Source organism: Microtus ochrogaster, unplaced genomic scaffold (assembly GCF_000317375.1).
Source record: "Microtus ochrogaster isolate Prairie Vole_2 unplaced genomic scaffold, MicOch1.0 UNK24, whole genome shotgun sequence".
Lineage (NCBI taxonomy): Eukaryota > Metazoa > Chordata > Mammalia > Rodentia > Cricetidae > Microtus > Microtus ochrogaster.
The window spans coordinates 1793686-1811601 of record NW_004949122.1 but is presented as its reverse complement, the minus strand read 5'-3'; the positions used below and the strand labels follow the sequence as shown (position 1 = coordinate 1811601).

General features: G+C 50.8%; 1 protein-coding gene across 1 annotated transcript in view; it reads left to right on the top strand.

Moving 5' to 3' along the window:
* Ky (kyphoscoliosis peptidase) overlaps positions 1 to 14945 on the top strand; it is a 37878-nt gene extending 22933 nt beyond the window's left edge. The window contains exons 9-11 of the mRNA XM_005367793.2: positions 7062 to 7250; positions 8227 to 8417; positions 10758 to 14945. Coding sequence (XP_005367850.1) covers positions 7062 to 7250; positions 8227 to 8417; positions 10758 to 11653 — 1276 coding nt within the window. The 3' untranslated portion in view covers positions 11654 to 14945. The remainder of the gene's footprint in view (positions 1 to 7061; positions 7251 to 8226; positions 8418 to 10757) is intronic.
* Positions 14946 to 17916: the final 2971 nt, after the last annotated feature.

Sequence of the window (17916 nt, the reverse complement as noted above, 5' to 3'; positions counted from 1 at the left end):
ATCAGGCTTGGTGGCAAGCACTTTTACCCACCGAGCCATCTTGTCATCCCATTAATAACTTTTTTTGAATTAGAGAAAAATTGCTCACTATACATAATCTGCAAAACTGTACAAAACAAGGAAAAGAAAACTAAGTGGCCCTGAATTCCCCACACGGCAATGGCAACAGAGACATCCCTGTCCTTCCTGGTTCTCAGCAGAGTTATTCTCTGTCCTCCTTTCTTCCTCTGTCTTCCTCCCTCCCTTTCTGCCTTTCTCTGGACATCAAATGGTCCACACAGTAGGCCTTCAGTAGGCACTTACAGAGCAATGAGAAGTGGCAGGATATGCCCGGCAGACTTGTGTGTTTCCTTTTAAATGACAGAACACCACCAATACGTTTTCAGTGCCTGCCTGGCATGTTTCAGAATATGATTGTTTTCATAGGAATTTGTAGATTTGAAATCAGTTGGGGTTTTGTGCTCAATTTATTCATTTTTTTTCACAATTTCATACATAGATGATGCACTTTGATCGTATCTCCCGTGGTCCTCTCTTATCCCCTTCTCCCCCCTCAAACTGAACCCCTTCTTCCCAACAGGACCCCCCCTCCTGCTTTCATATCTTTGGGGGCCACTGTGTTTAATTAGGATTGTCTGCATGAGTGGGGGTTATTAGTTAAACAAGGGCAGTTTACCATTGAGAAAAATGACTCTCCCTTCCCCAGTAATCATTAACTACCAGTAGTTCCCAGAAAAGGGTGGAGCCTCGTGAGCCCCGCCCCCACCCTTGATGGTCTGTTGTGGGTTCCTTCCAGCACAGGATCCCTGCCCATAGCCACTGAGCATCCTGCCGCTGAGTGTCCTGATGAGCACTTCTGTATCTCACCTAAGCCTCCTGGCTCCCTGTGCCACTGGTATGGTGGTGGCCGGAAAGGTCTGGGCTCCAATCCCTAACTAACCACTTCCAGGTTTCCAGTCCTCATCCTCATCTGTGTATCACGGACTGCTGCTTTCATGGCAACAGGAGAACTGTTGGGAAGAGGGAAAATGCCATTTGGAGATGTTCCGCCCCCCCCCCCCCAGTTGACTTTGGAACTACTTTTTTTTTAACTTTTCCCGTCTTTCATAAATATAGGAACACTTTTGCAAACTTTCCTACAGAATCCGCCAGCCCACCCACATAGATTCAGAAAACTGACGCTTGTCTTGATTGAAACTGTCAGCTCTCTGACCTGGTTCAGATGCTTAACAATGGCCACATCCTGCCCTGCAGCTGATCATTAAAATACACCCCAACATTTTACATCAGTTTATAGACTCAACCGAGTAGTGACCATGCCCAAAATCCCTTGCACTGTGGGGACGCTGAATAATAGCTCCCAGTTCTGTGAATTCCCTTCAGTGTTGCTTTAAAGATCAGTCATCCATTCGTGCATGGCTTTCCTAAGTCCCTTCACCCCTGAAATAACCGCCAGACGTTTGGCAAATTTATTAGCGGATTCCTTAATAACTGCAGAAACGCAATCCACACCAGCTGATTTAGGATGCTGGACTGTCAGGGTGGCCTCTTAGAGATGGTTGTACTCAGAGGCCAGCACTCTTTCCTGCCCAATCCTCTGCCTTCCTGCAAGGCCTCATTAAAGACTGATTTAATAAAGTGCTTTGGTAAGGACTTAGATATTTCCAGGCGTTATCCATTTCTCCCTTGTCTTTCCTGAGTTTCCAGTGTGGCGTGTTTTGTTAGTCCCGTTCCTCGCCTGTGCAAATGTTGGTCCAGTTTCCTTCTGACTTTTTATCATTGGACATTAAGTCTCTCTTTAGCCTTCATTGCCCACAGCCTTAATTGATTCTGCCTAATCTCCTTGCAGGGGCCAAGGTTAATTCCCCAGGCTCCTGCCACCGAGTCAGCCTGCAGTAAATTCTCTCCCCGCAATCACAGCCCGAGCACCACCAGCTGGCAGATTTTCCAGAGATTTGAGATAACCAGGAGTTTCTTACCGGTCTGAGGCTTTGACACTGAGCAGACTGGTTGTCACCAATCATATGTCAGCAGCATTTCCATCCATCCATCTTCTAGTGTCGCAGAGAGCAAGGACAGCGGCATGCCTGCTTAGACGGCTGCTGCTGGCCAAAATGACCGCCGTGGTCATCCAAACCTCTCGGAAATGCGGATTCCCCAGGAGCTGAGTAGTCTTTTTTTATTCTTTTTCATCAGTGTCGGAGCCTGGCCCCAGAGTCTTGGGCATGCTAACTAGCTGAGAACTCTATCCCTGAACTGTGTCTCCAGTTTTTATTTGAAGACTGCATCTCTCTGAGTTACCCAGGCTGGCCCTCAACTCACTCTGTCACTCTGGCAAGTTTCCTGCCTCAGTCTCCCGAATAGCTCGGCTAAAAGCCTGCATGCCCAGGCCTGGCTTGAATGATTTAATTATTGCCAGCTCTGACTTTGTCACATAAGACCTCTGAAAAGGACATCAGGAACTCCCCTTCCTTGTAGATACAATGACGGAGGATGAAAACTTGAATTCTGTTACTATAGCAAATCATCTTTTAATTTTGCCATGTATCACTGAAAGCCTTACAAATTAAAATGGAATCTTGGTCCGCAAAAGTCCTGGTGCAATCCAAAAGCTCTCAGACTGGCTTCAGGATTGCTATGCTCCAGTTTTACTTTGGCCTTTTGCTTGCTGTATGTCCCCAAGTCAGGGACCCTCTTTCTCTGAACCGCGGCTAGACAGGAAACCTCTGTGATCATGAAATGGACAGATGTGTAGCAAGGATAGAGACATGCCTAAGTTTGTAAGAAATCAGGGATACACGTTGTGAGACACGCCATTGCTTCTGCAGTATAGAAAGTACACTTTCTCAACAGAACAAGGGAAGAAAAGCAAGTTTCATTCACCGTTGTCAGAAGCTGCTGTGTGCAGATTGTCTCTGCCTGCCCAGCCCTTCCCCCACACTGCCAGTCGGGTCTGGCCACTCACAGGCTATAGCTGCATCACACAGTGCCTGTGGCAGGGCCTGGACCATGTCTGTATCAAACGACCATCATGGTATTGACCCATCACCTCTTCAGTCAGTACTCAGGGACACACCCCAGCAAGCTGGCATGCTCAAATCTTTGGTAAGTGACAAGGAAATGCCTTCGTGGAAGCTAAGGCAGTTAGAGAAGCCAGGCAGGGTCACCAGGTAATGTTGCCTTCCATTTGCCTGCATCTCTGCTCAGTGCATATTCAGTAGGCCCCAGTGGATGACCAACTGGGCTTCTGAAATCTCCCTGCATTGATTGGCTCCCTGGGCCCTGGCCCTGATTGGGGCTGAGCTACAGTTTTTCTCCTGATGTTCTGGGTGTCTCAGGAGGCTTGCTCATGGGTTTTGCATGCAAGTTGGTTTTGCCAACACACTGGTACTGGTACTGTTGGAACTGTCTAAAGGAAAAGGTTCTACAGCCTGAGATGGGTTGTTGAGCCACGTTTGGTGCTGGCTAGTCAAGCTATTCAAGGGTGGAAACATTTCTGAGCCTCCATGGCTTCTTCAACAGTTCTACCAGCTCCTATTCCAGAGTTCTCAGCACTTTTCTTTCAGTCTGGATTTCTCAGTGACAGTTCCCTGAACCCCTTGCTTTACAAACATGAGCACTTCCAAGGCAGCCACTGAGCCTCATCTTGGAACAATCTCTTATTGGGTCTGTGGTGTGTGGTGTTGTGCTGTGCCCCAGTACCCACTCCTGTGCTTGGCACACCATTTATACATTTCAATGACATGAACGGGTCACGGATCATGCTCTGACCAGTGACCAGAGAAGCTGGACGCAAAGCTACTAGTTCTACAATCATTGTTTTATGCATATGAGTTATTTTACTTCCTATAAAGGCTATGGATTATTGACAACACTCTACATTGTGACTTCTGTCCAATTCATCTTGCACATGGCTGCCAGATAATAAAATATCCCCATGCCATACTCCAGCAACACATAAACTTACAGCTGAGTTCATTTTTCATCTTAGTTCTGCCACAGGCATTCCCCACAGCCCTTCCTCCCTCTCCTCTGCCTGTCAGAGGAGAATTGCCCCCTGGAGATCACTTCATGCCAACCATCCCTTTTGCCCATAATGAGCCTAGCAAGGTCACTGCAGGTGACTGTTCCAGGTAGGAACAGAGTCCTGATTTCCTGGCTACACCCTCTGGCCGCCCATGCCAGCTTGGAGCAATACAGGTTTGTGTCACTGCTGTCCTTTCTTCCTCCTGGGCTAGGCAAGGCCTTTCTTGCTACTCCACTCTCGCTTCTTCAAATCTTCCTTCCCCTTCTTCTTCTGGTGGAAGAACACCCCCCAGCACACTGTTTAAAACAGGCTTCTCCCAGGAGGAGGTCCAGACTGTTTACATGGGTGCCCAGTTTGCTCCAGCACCCAGAGATGGTGTGGACGCTAAATGGTCCTCCTTCCTTCCTTCCTCCCTCTCTTCTTTCTTTCCTTCCTTCCTTCCTTCCTTCCTTCCTTGATCCCGGCACTCTGAGCAGAGAGAGCCAGCACCGCCCAACCAAGCCCAGCAGTTCCGCTCACCACTTGCCCTCACTATGAAAGGAGCCATTTCAAACACAATGGGCTTCCCTTTGCCCTCCGCAGCAGACTGAAATTCATACACACAACGTTCTGAGCATCTGTGGGAAATAATTCACTGAAGGATATAACTTAAGTTGTGTGTATAGATTTTCCCAATTCTAAAAGTAACATAATCATTATTTTAAAATGTTGGTAAGCTCCCCTCCCCTGCTTCTCATACAGTATTGGAGATTGAATCTTGGGCCTCATGCATGCAAGGCATTCATTCTCTTTCCTAAGCTACAGCACCCCCCGCTACCCCAAGGGGAAAAATTAAGATGCAGAGGAATTTAAAGAAATAAAACCACCCATAATTCGGTTACAAAGAGATCAAGGATCTCTCCCACGCCCTGTCCTCACTCTCCCCACATACACACATTTCACCCAGAGAGTCTGTCTGCAGAGGCTTCCCGCCCCGGGAACCTTCTGCTCTAGGACTCATTTTGGACCATCACCAGCAGAAAATCCTGCCATCCGGGTCTAGCTGCTCTTGGTGTCTGTCAACAGGTTGTCCCCAAGTGCCCCTGAAGTATTTTCTACAGGGCCCAGCTGCTATAATCTCACAAGATGACCTGGGAAGTGGGGGCCTGAACCGTCTCTGACACTGTGGGCAAAAGGACAGGCTCCACCAATGTCATCCCCTACGAGGAGTCTCAGTGTGAGCGGTCTCGGCGTGGCTCTGCCGGTAGAGGAAGGCTAAGGCTGGTGTGGTAGAATGCCTGTTTATCCGCATGGGAAGCAGTGTGAGCCATGAGGGTCTCTTCATCTTCTGATGCCACATTTGCCCAGTGGCTCAACAAATGACATGTGGCACTCTGCTTAATGTTCTTCTCCATGGGGAAGCCTCTCCCTAGTCACACAGTGAATGTGTGATCATCTTGTGCCTTTCCTTTAAGGCCCTGATGTTTACAGTGATTGGAGGATTGGGACCTGATGCATCCAGAGGCTGCCCCGCTGAGCGGGCCCTGCTACCTGAAGCAGGCATCAGAGAGAGTTTCAGGGTCAGCACTGTGTGGAGGGCAGGACAGTTGCTGGGGCAAAGGGGTCCCACTGCAGAGCCACTTTGGACATCCAGCGCTCCATAGGCTCATGTGCTTATCATGCTGGCTTTTTAGGAACGCAAGGAAAGTGGGGCAGTGCAAGTTTTCCTGATTGACAGAGCCAACGCAGGGGCGCTGACAGCATTGGGGCCAGCAGCTTCAAGTGGGTCAGACTGTCACTGCCCATTCTTCCATAGCCACGTTGGGGGAGGGGCTGATGAAGAGGAGGATCAATGGGTGTTGGGAAGGCAGGGCCTTCAGGGGCCTTGCTGGTTCAGTCATGGAGTGCTGGCCACAGCCCAGACCTGTTTTTATGTCTCCAAAAATGACTGGCACCCATCTCCCATAGTCCAAATTCCCCAAAAGTGGTGCCTGCTTTGCAATGTATTGCAAGAGGAATACATTGTTTAAAAAAAGACCCCCAAAGCCAGGGCCAGCCAGTGTTTCCACTGTCACAGAACAGAGAGAGACTGTCTTGGTCAGGTCACTATTGCTGTGATGAAACACCATGACCTGAGCAACTTGGGGAGGAAAGGGTTTATTCATCTCACACTTCCACATCACAGTTCAACATCCAAGGAAGTCAGGATAGGAACTCACACGGGGCAGGAATCTGGAGACTGAAGCTGATGCAGAGGCCATGGAGCGGTGCTGCTTACAGGCTTGCTCTCCGTGACTTGCTCAGCCTGCTTTCTGATAGAACCCAGGACCACCAGTCCAGGGCTGTTCCCACAATCAATCCCCCCATCAATCACTAATTAATAAAATGCCCTACAGGCTTGTCTGCAGCCCAATCTTATGGAGGCATTTTCTCAGTCAAGGCTCCCTCCTCTGATGACTCTAGTTTATGTCAAGTTGACATAAATCAAGCCAACACAGTGGCCCAGGCAGTCAGTAGTCAGTAAAAGACATCAATGCAGCATGGTGCCTTCTGTTCCCTACTTATGAAAAGTAAAACTGATGGCCAGATATTCTGGCAGCCAATCCTTTCTCCCTAGGTCAGTTCTGGATACACCAGTTTGCTTGCCTCACCCTTTCCCGTGCAGATATGCTAGGGAGAGCATAGGCAGGAGCTGGGTCTCAGCTACGTCATACCCCCACCACCAGCACCTGCCAGAGGTGTCTTGACTTTCCCAGCCTCTGTGTACAGCTCTTTCATGTTGGTTTTCTTCCGAGAACATCGCGGTTTCCCTGCTCCCTGTGTTCTTGAAACCGCCCTCACCATTGTCCTCCTTTTTCCTCCCGAGAAGCTGTGCATCAGATCATGTCAAGCAGGCCCTGGGGAGACACTTCAGAAGGGAGCTGAAGCATCTCAGGGGAATAGCAAGCAGCAGGGTTGCAGCCAGTCTATGCAGACAGGACCTGGCCAGCACTCTGGTTTCCCGTCCCCACCCCCAGCACTCAAGCCCTTTCTCAGACCCATGTCCCCACCCCAGGATCGCTGGTGTGCAGTGTGTCACCGTGCCTGGCTACTCCAAGGGCTTTGGCTACCAGACTGGACAAAGCTTCTCTGGAGAGTTCGACCACGCCTGGAATGCTGTGTACCTTGAGGGCCGTTGGCACCTGCTGGACAGTACCTGGGGCAGTGGCCTGGTAGACACCACCACCTCCAAATTTACCTTTCTGTAAGTACGAGGCTCTGCTTGGCCAAGCGCCTGGTCTGTGTGTGGTGTGGGAGGGGGGCACAGGTTGAAGGGGGGACACAAGGGGAAGGGGAAGATGGGCTAGGCAGCCTTGTGTGGCTACAGCCACCTTCCCCCAAATCTGGCCCTGGATCACTTATGAAGAAGTGGAGTTTCTTGTCACCTCGCCTATCCACAGCTAGGTCTCTCCTCAGACTCCCCATGGCTCCTTTCACCTAAACCCAGAATCCCATTGGGTTGGCCCCAGGCGGTATGTGAGGAGGAGCGGGGCTAAAGAACCTCACTGCCAGCAGTTAAGTGTTCAGATGCTCGTCTTCTCCCCACTTCCTGTTCTAGGAAGAGGAAGGAGGAAGAAAGATGTGGTTGGCAGAGAGGAGAGCTTAGATGGAGCTTAGTCACCCTGGGCCCTCATGATACAGGCTGGACCATGATCATTCTTCAAGGCCTGGCCAACCTTGAACTTAACCTAGAGCCAAGCATGACGTTCTTGTGGGTTGTAATCCCTCGGCCGCTTTGGTCACCTTTGTTCGGGAAACTGGCTGTTCTCTCTGATGTGTGCAAGTGAAACCCTGGCTCTCCCACACCTACCCTACATACCTCTGTTACCCTCAACAGTGACCCCTTAGGCAAAGCAGAGCATCCCCAAGCTCAAGTTGAGTCTCTCTTTCCTTCTCATTCCCTACTGCACAGCTCCCCAGGCACAGAGACAAGAAGGGTTCAATGGTGGAACTAGAGGGCTGGCACCTTGCCTCCCCGCCTCCCTATGCCTTCACTGCCCACACCCACTGAAGAAGAGTCTCCAGTGTCCCACATTCGGACCACAGGCAGTACCCATTCCATTCTAGTGTCAGTAATCCCCCTCCAGTGGTTGGGTCTCCTGTGAGATGTCCAGACATGGGTGGAGGTGGTCAGGCTGACCCCTACACATGGCTCCTAACCAGGTCTTCCTCCACTCCAGCTACAACGAATTCTACTTCCTCACCCACCCCGCCCTGTTCATTGAGGACCATTTCCCAGACAACAAAAACTGGCAATTGCTGAAGCCACCTCAGTCCCTGAGGCAATTTGAGAACAACATGTACCACAAGAGTGAATTCTACAACAAGGGTATGCTGAGTGCCCACCCAGAGACGCCCATGATCCGGACAGGTAAGGAGTGGCAGGTGCACAGGCGGGAGCAATAGTGACCGAAGTCCTCCCACTAAACCCACTTAACCCAAGGAAAGCAGACCACCAAGCTTAGCTGTCTCCTGCGGCTGGCCTGAACTGACTCTTGGCATCCCCTGGCACACGGTGGGGACCATGGCAGGGGGATGTTTGAATACTCTGAAGGTCAGTGAAGGCCAAGACCTGATCCCAGAATCGTAGTCGTGGGTCTCAAAGGGCTCTCAAGTTTCCCATGACTCCCTGAGGATCCAGAGCCTGGCCCTGCTCTAGACACACAAGGGAACTCAGAAAGGCTGCTCAGCTCACTCCCTCCTTCTCATCTAAGCCCCACCCACTTGTCAGCATCAGCTCAGCCACCAGGGGGCCTCCTTGCATCCCAGACAGAGAGGCCTGAGCTCCTAGAGGCAACAGACTAGAGTGGCCTGAGGGATAATGGCGCTGACCCCACCCTACACTGCAGGGTGACAGTAAGGAGGATGGGGCAAAGGGTGCAGCCAGGGGGCAGCAGGGAACTGGTACTTCTTGGCCCTTCAACTTCCCCATGAGTTTCTTGACCTGGATACAGGACTCCTGTGGTCTCTGGCAAGTAACAGACACGTGGCAGCTCTGGCGGCTGAAGCAACAGCCGCTGGCTGCTCACTTTGGACCTCATTTCCCGCACCTGAGGCTGCGAGAGGTCTATGTCTCTGTTGTGAGACATTAAACCGTAAGAAAGACTCGAGCAGACCCCGACAGCGCAGTCGTCACATCGCTGGGCTGAGTTTGCCTTTTTGGGACACATAAAAATGTAAACACCAGATTTCTTAATTTATACTAATCTAAAACTCAGTTCCATATTCATGCTACATATTGAAAGAATATCTCTTGGTGGTTGTGAGCTGCCTTAAGAATAGAGACGGGAGAGAAGCAAGAAAGCGAAGCTGGAGAGCAAAAAGGAAGGGAAGGAAGAAGCCGGGAGAATAGAGAGATTCCAGGCATGGCTTCTCCAGAGCCTTTGGGGTCCCTGGCACTTCACCTCCTCTAAGATGCTCAGCACACTTCTACCAAGGCTTCTCTAGGAGGCACTAAGCTCTTCCCAAAGAACCCAGGCCCAGGCAAAGGCAGAGCATGGAAAAGTGTTCCCAGGATTCATTCTGAACATGGTGGGTTCTCTGAAAGAACCCTCCACCATGTCCAGCTCACCTGAGGGTTGGAGCAGGCTCTTCGCAGCCAAGTCTTCAGGGCGAGTCCTTGCCGAGTACAGAGAGGAGGATTAATAGTGACTATGAACCAGACAGCCTCCTCTTTTGCCAGCTTCCCACCATGGAGGGCTGGAGAAGTTGCTGGGGTAAGGGATGGGGTGGCCAACTTTCAGCAGAAGGCCAGGCTCTCGGAGCAGGCACTGTCCTGAGGAGCCAGGGAAGCCCAGATAGAAAAAGACCTCATGAGCTGCGAAAGTCAGAAGAAAAACATTGACCAAGATAAAGAAATACAAAAGTGCAGGTCGAGGCGGAGCTGCCAGTGGGAGGGGATGGGGCCACTAACTTGTGAAAGCCTAGTCCAGAAACACAGCTGTGGCACTCCTATGTGAGAAGCAAGCGTGAGGAGGGGCGAACAGGAAAATACCCAGTTAACACTCCTGGGCACAAATCCCCGGAGTAAAGTGACGCGATCATGTGACGGCTGTTGACGCGGTAAAGAATCACGGGGGTGGGGGGAGCACAATATGGAAGTAAGGCTTAAGAATTGCAGGGGTTAGAGAGACAGCTCAGTGTTTCAGAGAGCTTGGTGCTGCTCTTCCAGAGGATCTGAGTGCTGTCCCCAGCACCTTTATCCAGCTCACAGTCAGGCTCTTGTAACTCCAGCTCCAAGGATCCAGCGCCCTCTTCTGGCCTCCACAGGCAGCCACACTCGCCACATTCACGCAGACATACAAACATGCACAGAAAAATAAATCTTAAAAGGGGGGGAGAGAGTTGGAGGAGATGGTACTCTTTCTGCCCATTGATCTAGCCCCTTCCCTGCTCAGGAATAGGGTAAAATATCCAGACAGGCTTCATCTAATGTAAACCAAATGGCTGGGGCAGGGTTTTTCATGGGTCCCTTCCCCCCCAGTTATCAGCTTTTTCAAAACTATTCACCTAAACGAAGCAGAGGAATGCTGCATTCAGCGACATCACGTTGGTAAAACTGAGCCTGTTAGAAGCATTTACACCACAGACAGGGAACACTCTGTAGGTCACATCCCCTCGCCCTCCAACCCCCTCCCTCCAGATCTAGTTGTCAAGCATTCGCCAGCACCCTCTGGGCCCATGTCACCTGACACAGACTTCCTCCCCACAGTGAATGGGAAAGCCACGGTCACCATCGAGAGCTGTGCTCCAACCCTGTTCATGTTCATGCTCAACGGCAAGCAGGAACACGGGCTCCTGAGCCTAAAGAAGAACGGGATGAAGCTGGAGGTGTACCCTCCAACCATGGGCACCCACAAGCTACAGATCTTCGCCAAAGGCAACTCTGAAATCTACAGCTCAGTACTGGAGTACACGCTCAAGTGCAACTTCGTGGACCTTTCTGGGCGGCTGCCCGCGGAGCTTCACCAGCCCGTGGGCCCCAGTTGGTTCTCAGAGCAGATGGGCATCACGAAGCCCTCCCACCCCGACCCCATCATTCACACCAGTGATGGTCGCTGTTCCATCAGCTTTGGCGTGGAGGAAGGCATCAGCGTCCTGGCCTCCCTCCATGGAGATGACGGCCCCGTCACCGAGGAGACACAACTGCGCTACATCTTCCAGCTGAACCGAGAGAAGAGGACAGAGCTGAAAGTCCAGCTTCCCCATGCGGGCAAGTTCGCCCTCAAAATCTTTGTGAAGAAGAGGCAAGAACAAGGCAACTTCGTCTTTGTCTTCAACTACCTTCTGTGCTGCACCAACACCAAGGTGAACTGGCCTATGTTCCCCGAGAGCTTCGGCAACTGGGGGCAGGGCAATGAGCTATTGGAGCCCCTCTCGGGCGTCCTTCCCGCCAACCGCAACGTACCCTTCAAACTAAAGCTGCATGGTATCGCCAAAGCGCTGGTGAAAGGGCAGGACACGTGGCCCCTGACCCTTAACCCCGAGGGATACTGGGAGGGCAGCTGCAGCACCACTGGCTGCCAAGAAGTCTACGTCATGGTGCTAGAGAACGCTAACCACAACTTCTACTCCTACATCCTGAAGTACAAAGTGAATGACCAGTGAAGGGCTATATACCCGCACCCTCCCAGGGCCAAGGCCACCCCTGCCTAGGGAGGGCCCAAGCGGGAGCCTGGGACACCACTAATCTGCATGAAAATACTTCTAGGCCTCTGCCTCAGTCTCCCTGCTCTGCCAAAGGCATTGAGGAATTTGTGCTGCTGAGAGCTTCGACTCGGTGTGATTGTGGATGAGGGGACAGAGGCAAAGGCCCTTTAGAAGAAAAAGGTGCTATGTAAATCCAAGGTATTGTGAAGTGTACGCCCGCGCCCATGCCTGCTCTTGTGTTAGGACCTTGCTGTAGAGTTGGGTGGGAGAACAGATGTTGCCCGCCCTGGAAGCTTTTCACACAGTGCCTAGAGAATGATGCTTGAGTTTGAGTCTACCAGAGAGATCAGTCACCCAAGAAATAGTGTTTGTCCACTGCTTCTGGACCCCAGGGAATGTGGGACCCGCTCGTCTTCCATATTCCTAGTGCCTCTTCATTAGCCACTTCACGCTCTTCAAGAGCTTGAGAGAACAGAGATGTGGTAAAGGAGCTAGCTAACCATCAGCCAACTAGAGGCTGTTCTCCCCCAATCCCTGTGAGTCTCTGGGAGGTGACAAGGGCAGAAAACAGCCTCGTGCACACAGGGATGTCCTGGGTGGGGACCAGAGATGGAGTGGTGTCTTTGGGAGTCCAGCAGCCCACAAGTAAGGGTGGGAGATCCCCCATTCATGTGCCTACCAGAGTTCAGCCCAGAGCCTAGGGATGCCCCCAGCCTGAGCCCAGGCCCATCATCAGTTCCCTACAGTCTCACACGTCTGCATGACCAGTCAGGAGCCTGGTTGATGACTGTGAACCGAGACCTGAGTCCTGGGCAGGCAGACGAGTCCCAGAGAAACTTCAGCAGAACCAGGGACAGTATATGATAATAGAATTCTGCTGCTTCCAGGACCCTTATAAGCAAAACTAGGCTGAAAGGACCACCACGTGCCCCTGGAGAGAACGTTTGTGCCTGTCTCTGAGAGAGCCCTATCATAGCCATTTTCCCTCCTGTCTTTCTCTGAGCTGACAACTCTGCCCTGACTTCAGCCTTCTGTTGGGAACAGTTGAGGGCCTCTTGCTTGCTCAGGCCTGTCCTAAAAATCCTCAGCTGCCTAGCTGGCCCTCAGCAGCACCTGAGGCTGGTGTTTCCATGGCAACGGCTGAGGGAAAAGCAGGCTGCAGCAGGCAGCAGGCAGAAAAGGCCTGAGAAAGGCCCCAAGAGGCCACTACAACCCCATCCCAGTGTAGGGATGCACTCCAGCATGGTCTCCACCAAACTTCGGGGTTCTAGGTGTCTGCTCGCTCTGCCTATCTCAGTACCCCCATCCCTCACTTCTGAGAGCCACTCCACATGTCCTCAGGCTCACCTGCAGCCAGAGCCAGCCTGGGATGCTCATAACCTCCTCTACATGGCCCCGCGTTGGATTCTGGGACTGTAGAGGTTAACAGGAAGGACTCAGCCATAGCCGTCCAGACCTCTGGGTGGGTGTCTGCTGGGTGGGGCCTATCTGAAGTTCCAGAACCCCAAAACTTCAGTCCTTCAGCCCCTTCCCCACAGGTCCCCCACTGCCACCCACCTGGTATTAAGCTGGGTAGCCTCACTTGTGATTAGCATGGCTGCTGGGGCTGAGCTGCCCTGGGCTTATGCCCTGGGTCCTCGGGCAGTTTTCACCTGTCAGCATCTCGTCACTCACTCCTGGAAAACGCACAAAAGCCAGGGAGGCATTGCCACTCTGCACCACTAGGCACTACTACAAGGTGGAGCGGAAACGGTGGCGTTTGCACAGCCTGGAAACAGCCTTTCCTCACCCCTTGTGTTTTATGAGCAGAAAGAAGTGTGCTATATTTTAACAAAATATTAAGTGCTTCTGCGATTCCAGCCACACACTAGACACAGCCCCGACTGCCACTGCTAGTCCTGCAGAAAATGATACCCATGTTTTTCAAAACAGTATAATTAATCCACTCGGGAGCTCGTAGAGGATGCTACCCCCAAATAAACAGGAGCTGTCCTCAGGACCAGAGACCCAAGCCAGCCTCTCCCGGAGCGCGTGGGTCATCCACACGCCCCTCCCTCCTCATTTAACCAGGCAGCCCCTTTGTCAAGGCAACTGTAAGAACACTCAGAAAAACGCCTGCATTTCTTTCCACTGAAGTAAAGATACATGAAACTAAATCCAATCTTCATGAATTTTTACACGCATGCTGCCCAGGCTGAAAATTTGGAGGTTGCGTTTTTGAAGGCTTTTTATTCAAATCCCCCTCTTTGTCTCCGAGTCCACGAGTCCCAGTGACCGATCGAATGGCACGAGCGCCCCCTGGTGGTCAACATGCGAAGTCGACACCGCTGCAAACCCTCAACCGTTAAAAATCACTAGGTGCTTTTCTCATCCCTCGTGGATACGCCGAGGTCAGCGTTGCCATGCAAACTGTGAGAAGAGCCTGGGGAGACTTCCTGGCTGGCATGGTGAGAAAACACAGAATGTGATGAGAATTAAGAGTGTTTCGCCCAGAAATCTTTTCCTGAGACAGAAACCCTGGACACAAGCCTGCCTGGCCGAGGTCGCTTTGATCACCACACTCATTGCTATGCCAATGACAGGGTGAAACTGATCACACTCATCACTGTGCCAGGCAAGCCCCAGGAAGGGTGCCAGGGTGCAGAAGGATGGGGCGTGGTGGGGCAAAAGGGTGCAATTAACCTCTTTCCAGTTCGCTTCGGAAGTGCCACCAGCTCAGCTGGACTGCTCTCCGGCTGATTGTGAATATTCTGAGTTCTCCATATGTCTCATTGTCCCACCAGGATGGACTTCTCACAGCCCACCGAGATTAAAGAGACGTAAATAGATTAAGTGAAGCATGAAGGATTTGAGCTAGACATAAAGAGCCGTTTCCTGTCGTGAAACAGGGGGGCCACGTTGCCAATAAAGTCTGCGAGATTCTCAAAGGACTTGAAAAGGAGAAAAGTTTCCCCAGTGTTCTGGAGTTTTCTTTGCCCATGGTTGGGTTCTCTCTCCACTAATTCTTGAACTACACTGGTTGACCTGCAGTAAACACGGGGTTAATGGTGTGACCACCTCGCTCCCGACTGTCAGATTTCCAAGGCTCTTTATCTGCGGTCTGCCATTTCTTTTGGAGTAAGCACCTGAAGCTGCAGAGGTGACTAATCCTTCTAACACATACGCTGGGTTGTGTGGGTCGCTGCCTGTTGACGCTCTCCTCACATTGTTGCTGGGGTTGTTTTTCAATAAAATTTATATTCATTTTTATCCAACAATGTAATTATCGATCCATCCTTATCGCAGCTTTCACGAGGAGGAAAGGGGGAAAAAAAACAACAAAAAAAAACACTTTCATGTTCAAAGGATGCTTTTAAAAAAGAAATCAATGTCCCTGCCATTTGAATGCGATGGCGAGATGCAGATGGGATGCTGGGCAAATAGCTCTTGCACATTAAAGAAAACATAATTAGGTCAGCCCCAGCCCTCTGAGGCTCACGTGCCTTTGAAGAATCTGAAGACGGAGTTTCTTTCATTGAATCTTGTTTAACTTGAACATTTTCAAGTCAGTCCAAATTTCTTTTTATAGTGGAAGAAGAAAAATGTGCCAAAATTTTGCCTGTCAACCTACTTTTTGGGCTTTGAATATATAAAATGTTTCTTGATATTCATATACATACAAGAAACTTTCCAGGTTGCCTAAACTGATTACTCATAAATTAGACATTTAGGAGACTACAGGGGGGGGGGAATGAAAATCTCGACACCTCTGAGAAACCGCTGTAACCATGGAAACCATTCTCATAGCTGTAGTGTGAAGGGCAAAAAGATTTGTGTTCCCAAATCTGGGCTTATCGCGTGCCTCATTGCTAGACACAAAACGAGATGTGTTACACTTCGTCCTTGGAGTGGGGGTCCACAGTGGTCCGTGGTTGAACCAACTCTTTAATGGCATGCTAAGAAGTCAGAACAAATCGTCGTTTGGGTCTTCTGATCAGTCGAAGTAACTCTTGAATTACTGGAACCGGCTGGAAGTTCCCACCCAGGGGCGGGAAGAGGTTGACCTCCAGTGTTCCTTCCAGCCCAGAGACTTCCTGAGGCTGTGTTCCTGGGAACCGATGATGGCAGGCACCAGCCTGAGTTGTCAGTGAAGCAGTATCTGATGGGCCCTGCTGTGTTAAGAGCCTGCCCCCTAAGCCCTTGGCACACTGCGCTGCAGGCTTTTCTCTTTGCTGAGGACAAGGGGATGCACGGGGCCCGGCAGATGGACGACAGGGGAACAGCAGTCCCGACAGATGCTGGTTCTCTATGATTTGCAAACAAAACTAAAGAAGACTAAGAGCCCCCTGGACAGTCCACTCTTGGACATGTCCCTTAGGTGTCTCTTCTACCTTATTCTCAGACCTCAGTTCAGAAAAAAAAGTATTCCAAAACCGCCCAAATTCCCAAGGAAGATGCATAGTGGTGTCCAAGTGATCTGGTCCACCTGGAGGATTCTCGGATCTTATTGCATCAGCCTTTGTATCCACTGTGAATGTTCAGGCCCCCACACTCCCTTGGCACAACTGTTTGGTCCTCTGTATGCCAGGATGAGCCCCGCCTATACCATTACCGTCCACACTGACCTTGAATCTGAACGCTGATCCCACTGGATTGTATTAAGACAGAGTGGGTCCCATGAGAACCTTCTCTAGAGAGAGAAGGCCCTGGTGGGCAAGGGAAGTTTTCAAACAAAAATTGAAGTCTGCAAAGCCTACCACCTTGAATGCACTTGATCGCACTTGATCTCAGAAACTAAGCTGGACCAGGCCTGTTTAATACTTGGATGGAAAACAAAGGCCGGCTTTACCGGAGAATCAAGAGAGTGCCCAGTCACCTCCTTCCCATCTGTAGACAGGGTGCCCCGTGCTTCACTCCTGGGACACAGGAAAGACAGCTCCCCTCTCCATAGCCAGAGACGCTGATGGGGGCCTACTGAGCAGAGAGCATGTACATCAGGCCACACAGCAGGGGCTCACAGACGCTGCCCTGTGGTCCTCCTGGCCCAGCAACAAGGCTGACCGTATATTTAGGTGCACCAGTGAGAGCCAGCACTGAGCGTTAGGAATGCAGTGTCCTGGAGGTGATGCCCTGTGACGTAAAAGGCCAGCAATCAGGACCAGATGGGCAGCACCTCAGACTGAGGGGGGTGCAGCAGGAAGCTCCAGAGCAGAAGTCTCCCAGGGAGTCTCCAGATAGTCCTTAGAGTTATCAACAGGAGACGTCACAGTCCACAAGTCCTCGCGTGCGCCACCCTGCCTTTGTGCATGCTGCTCCCTGTTGTGCTGGCCTCTTCCCTCCCTTTCTCCTGGAAAAGCCTTGCCCGGTCCCTCAGCGTCCTCTGTGTTCACGCCACATCTGTGACCCAGGACTCTGCATGGCACGGCCATGAGAGCACCTTGGAGGTTCCGGGAGCTGCAAATTCTTTTCTCATTCATTTCTATTGAAAAAAGTATTTTTAATACAATATATTCTGGTTATGGTTTCCCCTTCTCCCAGATCCTTCCAACCTTCCCACCCACCCACTTCCACATCTTTTTTTTTTTTTCTTGCTTTTTGGAAAGCAAACAAGATGGCAAAAAAAAAAAGAGAGAATTAAAAGAAGAAAAAACATACACACAAAAAATAAATAAATAAAAATACAAAATTGAAAACCATGACATACAAGAAGACCAGTAAGACAATATATATATATATATATATCCAAAGCATGCTGGGACAAAAAGTCTACAAAAATACCATGGGGTTTGCTCTACTGCTGGGCACGGAGCCTGCCCTTAAATGTGGTTAGTGTACCCAGTAGGATTCCATTGAAGAAAACTAGCTTTTCTTTTGCAAGTGGGTAGCAATTGCAGGTGGCTTCTTGGTTAGGTCTCCGGGCCTAGTCCATTTCCCCTTCTCAGTACGGGGAATTCTTGGAACACACACTTTGGTTCGGCTTTCTGGCACCCATCATGTGTTTGATAAATGTGCAGTCAGTGTTTCCATTCCTCTGAATGGAGGTGAGCGGCCACCAAGCTGCCACCACTCCCAGAGCATTTGCAGAGAGTATTTTCATTTTTCCAGGACCGGTGTCATAAGCCGTACCATGACAGACTGGCCCTCGTGGCTTCACTCAGCTCTGCCTGCAATGCCCTGAATGGCGAGAGAGAGAGAGAGAGAGAGAGAGAGAGAGAGAGAGAGAGAGAGAGAGAGAGAGAGAG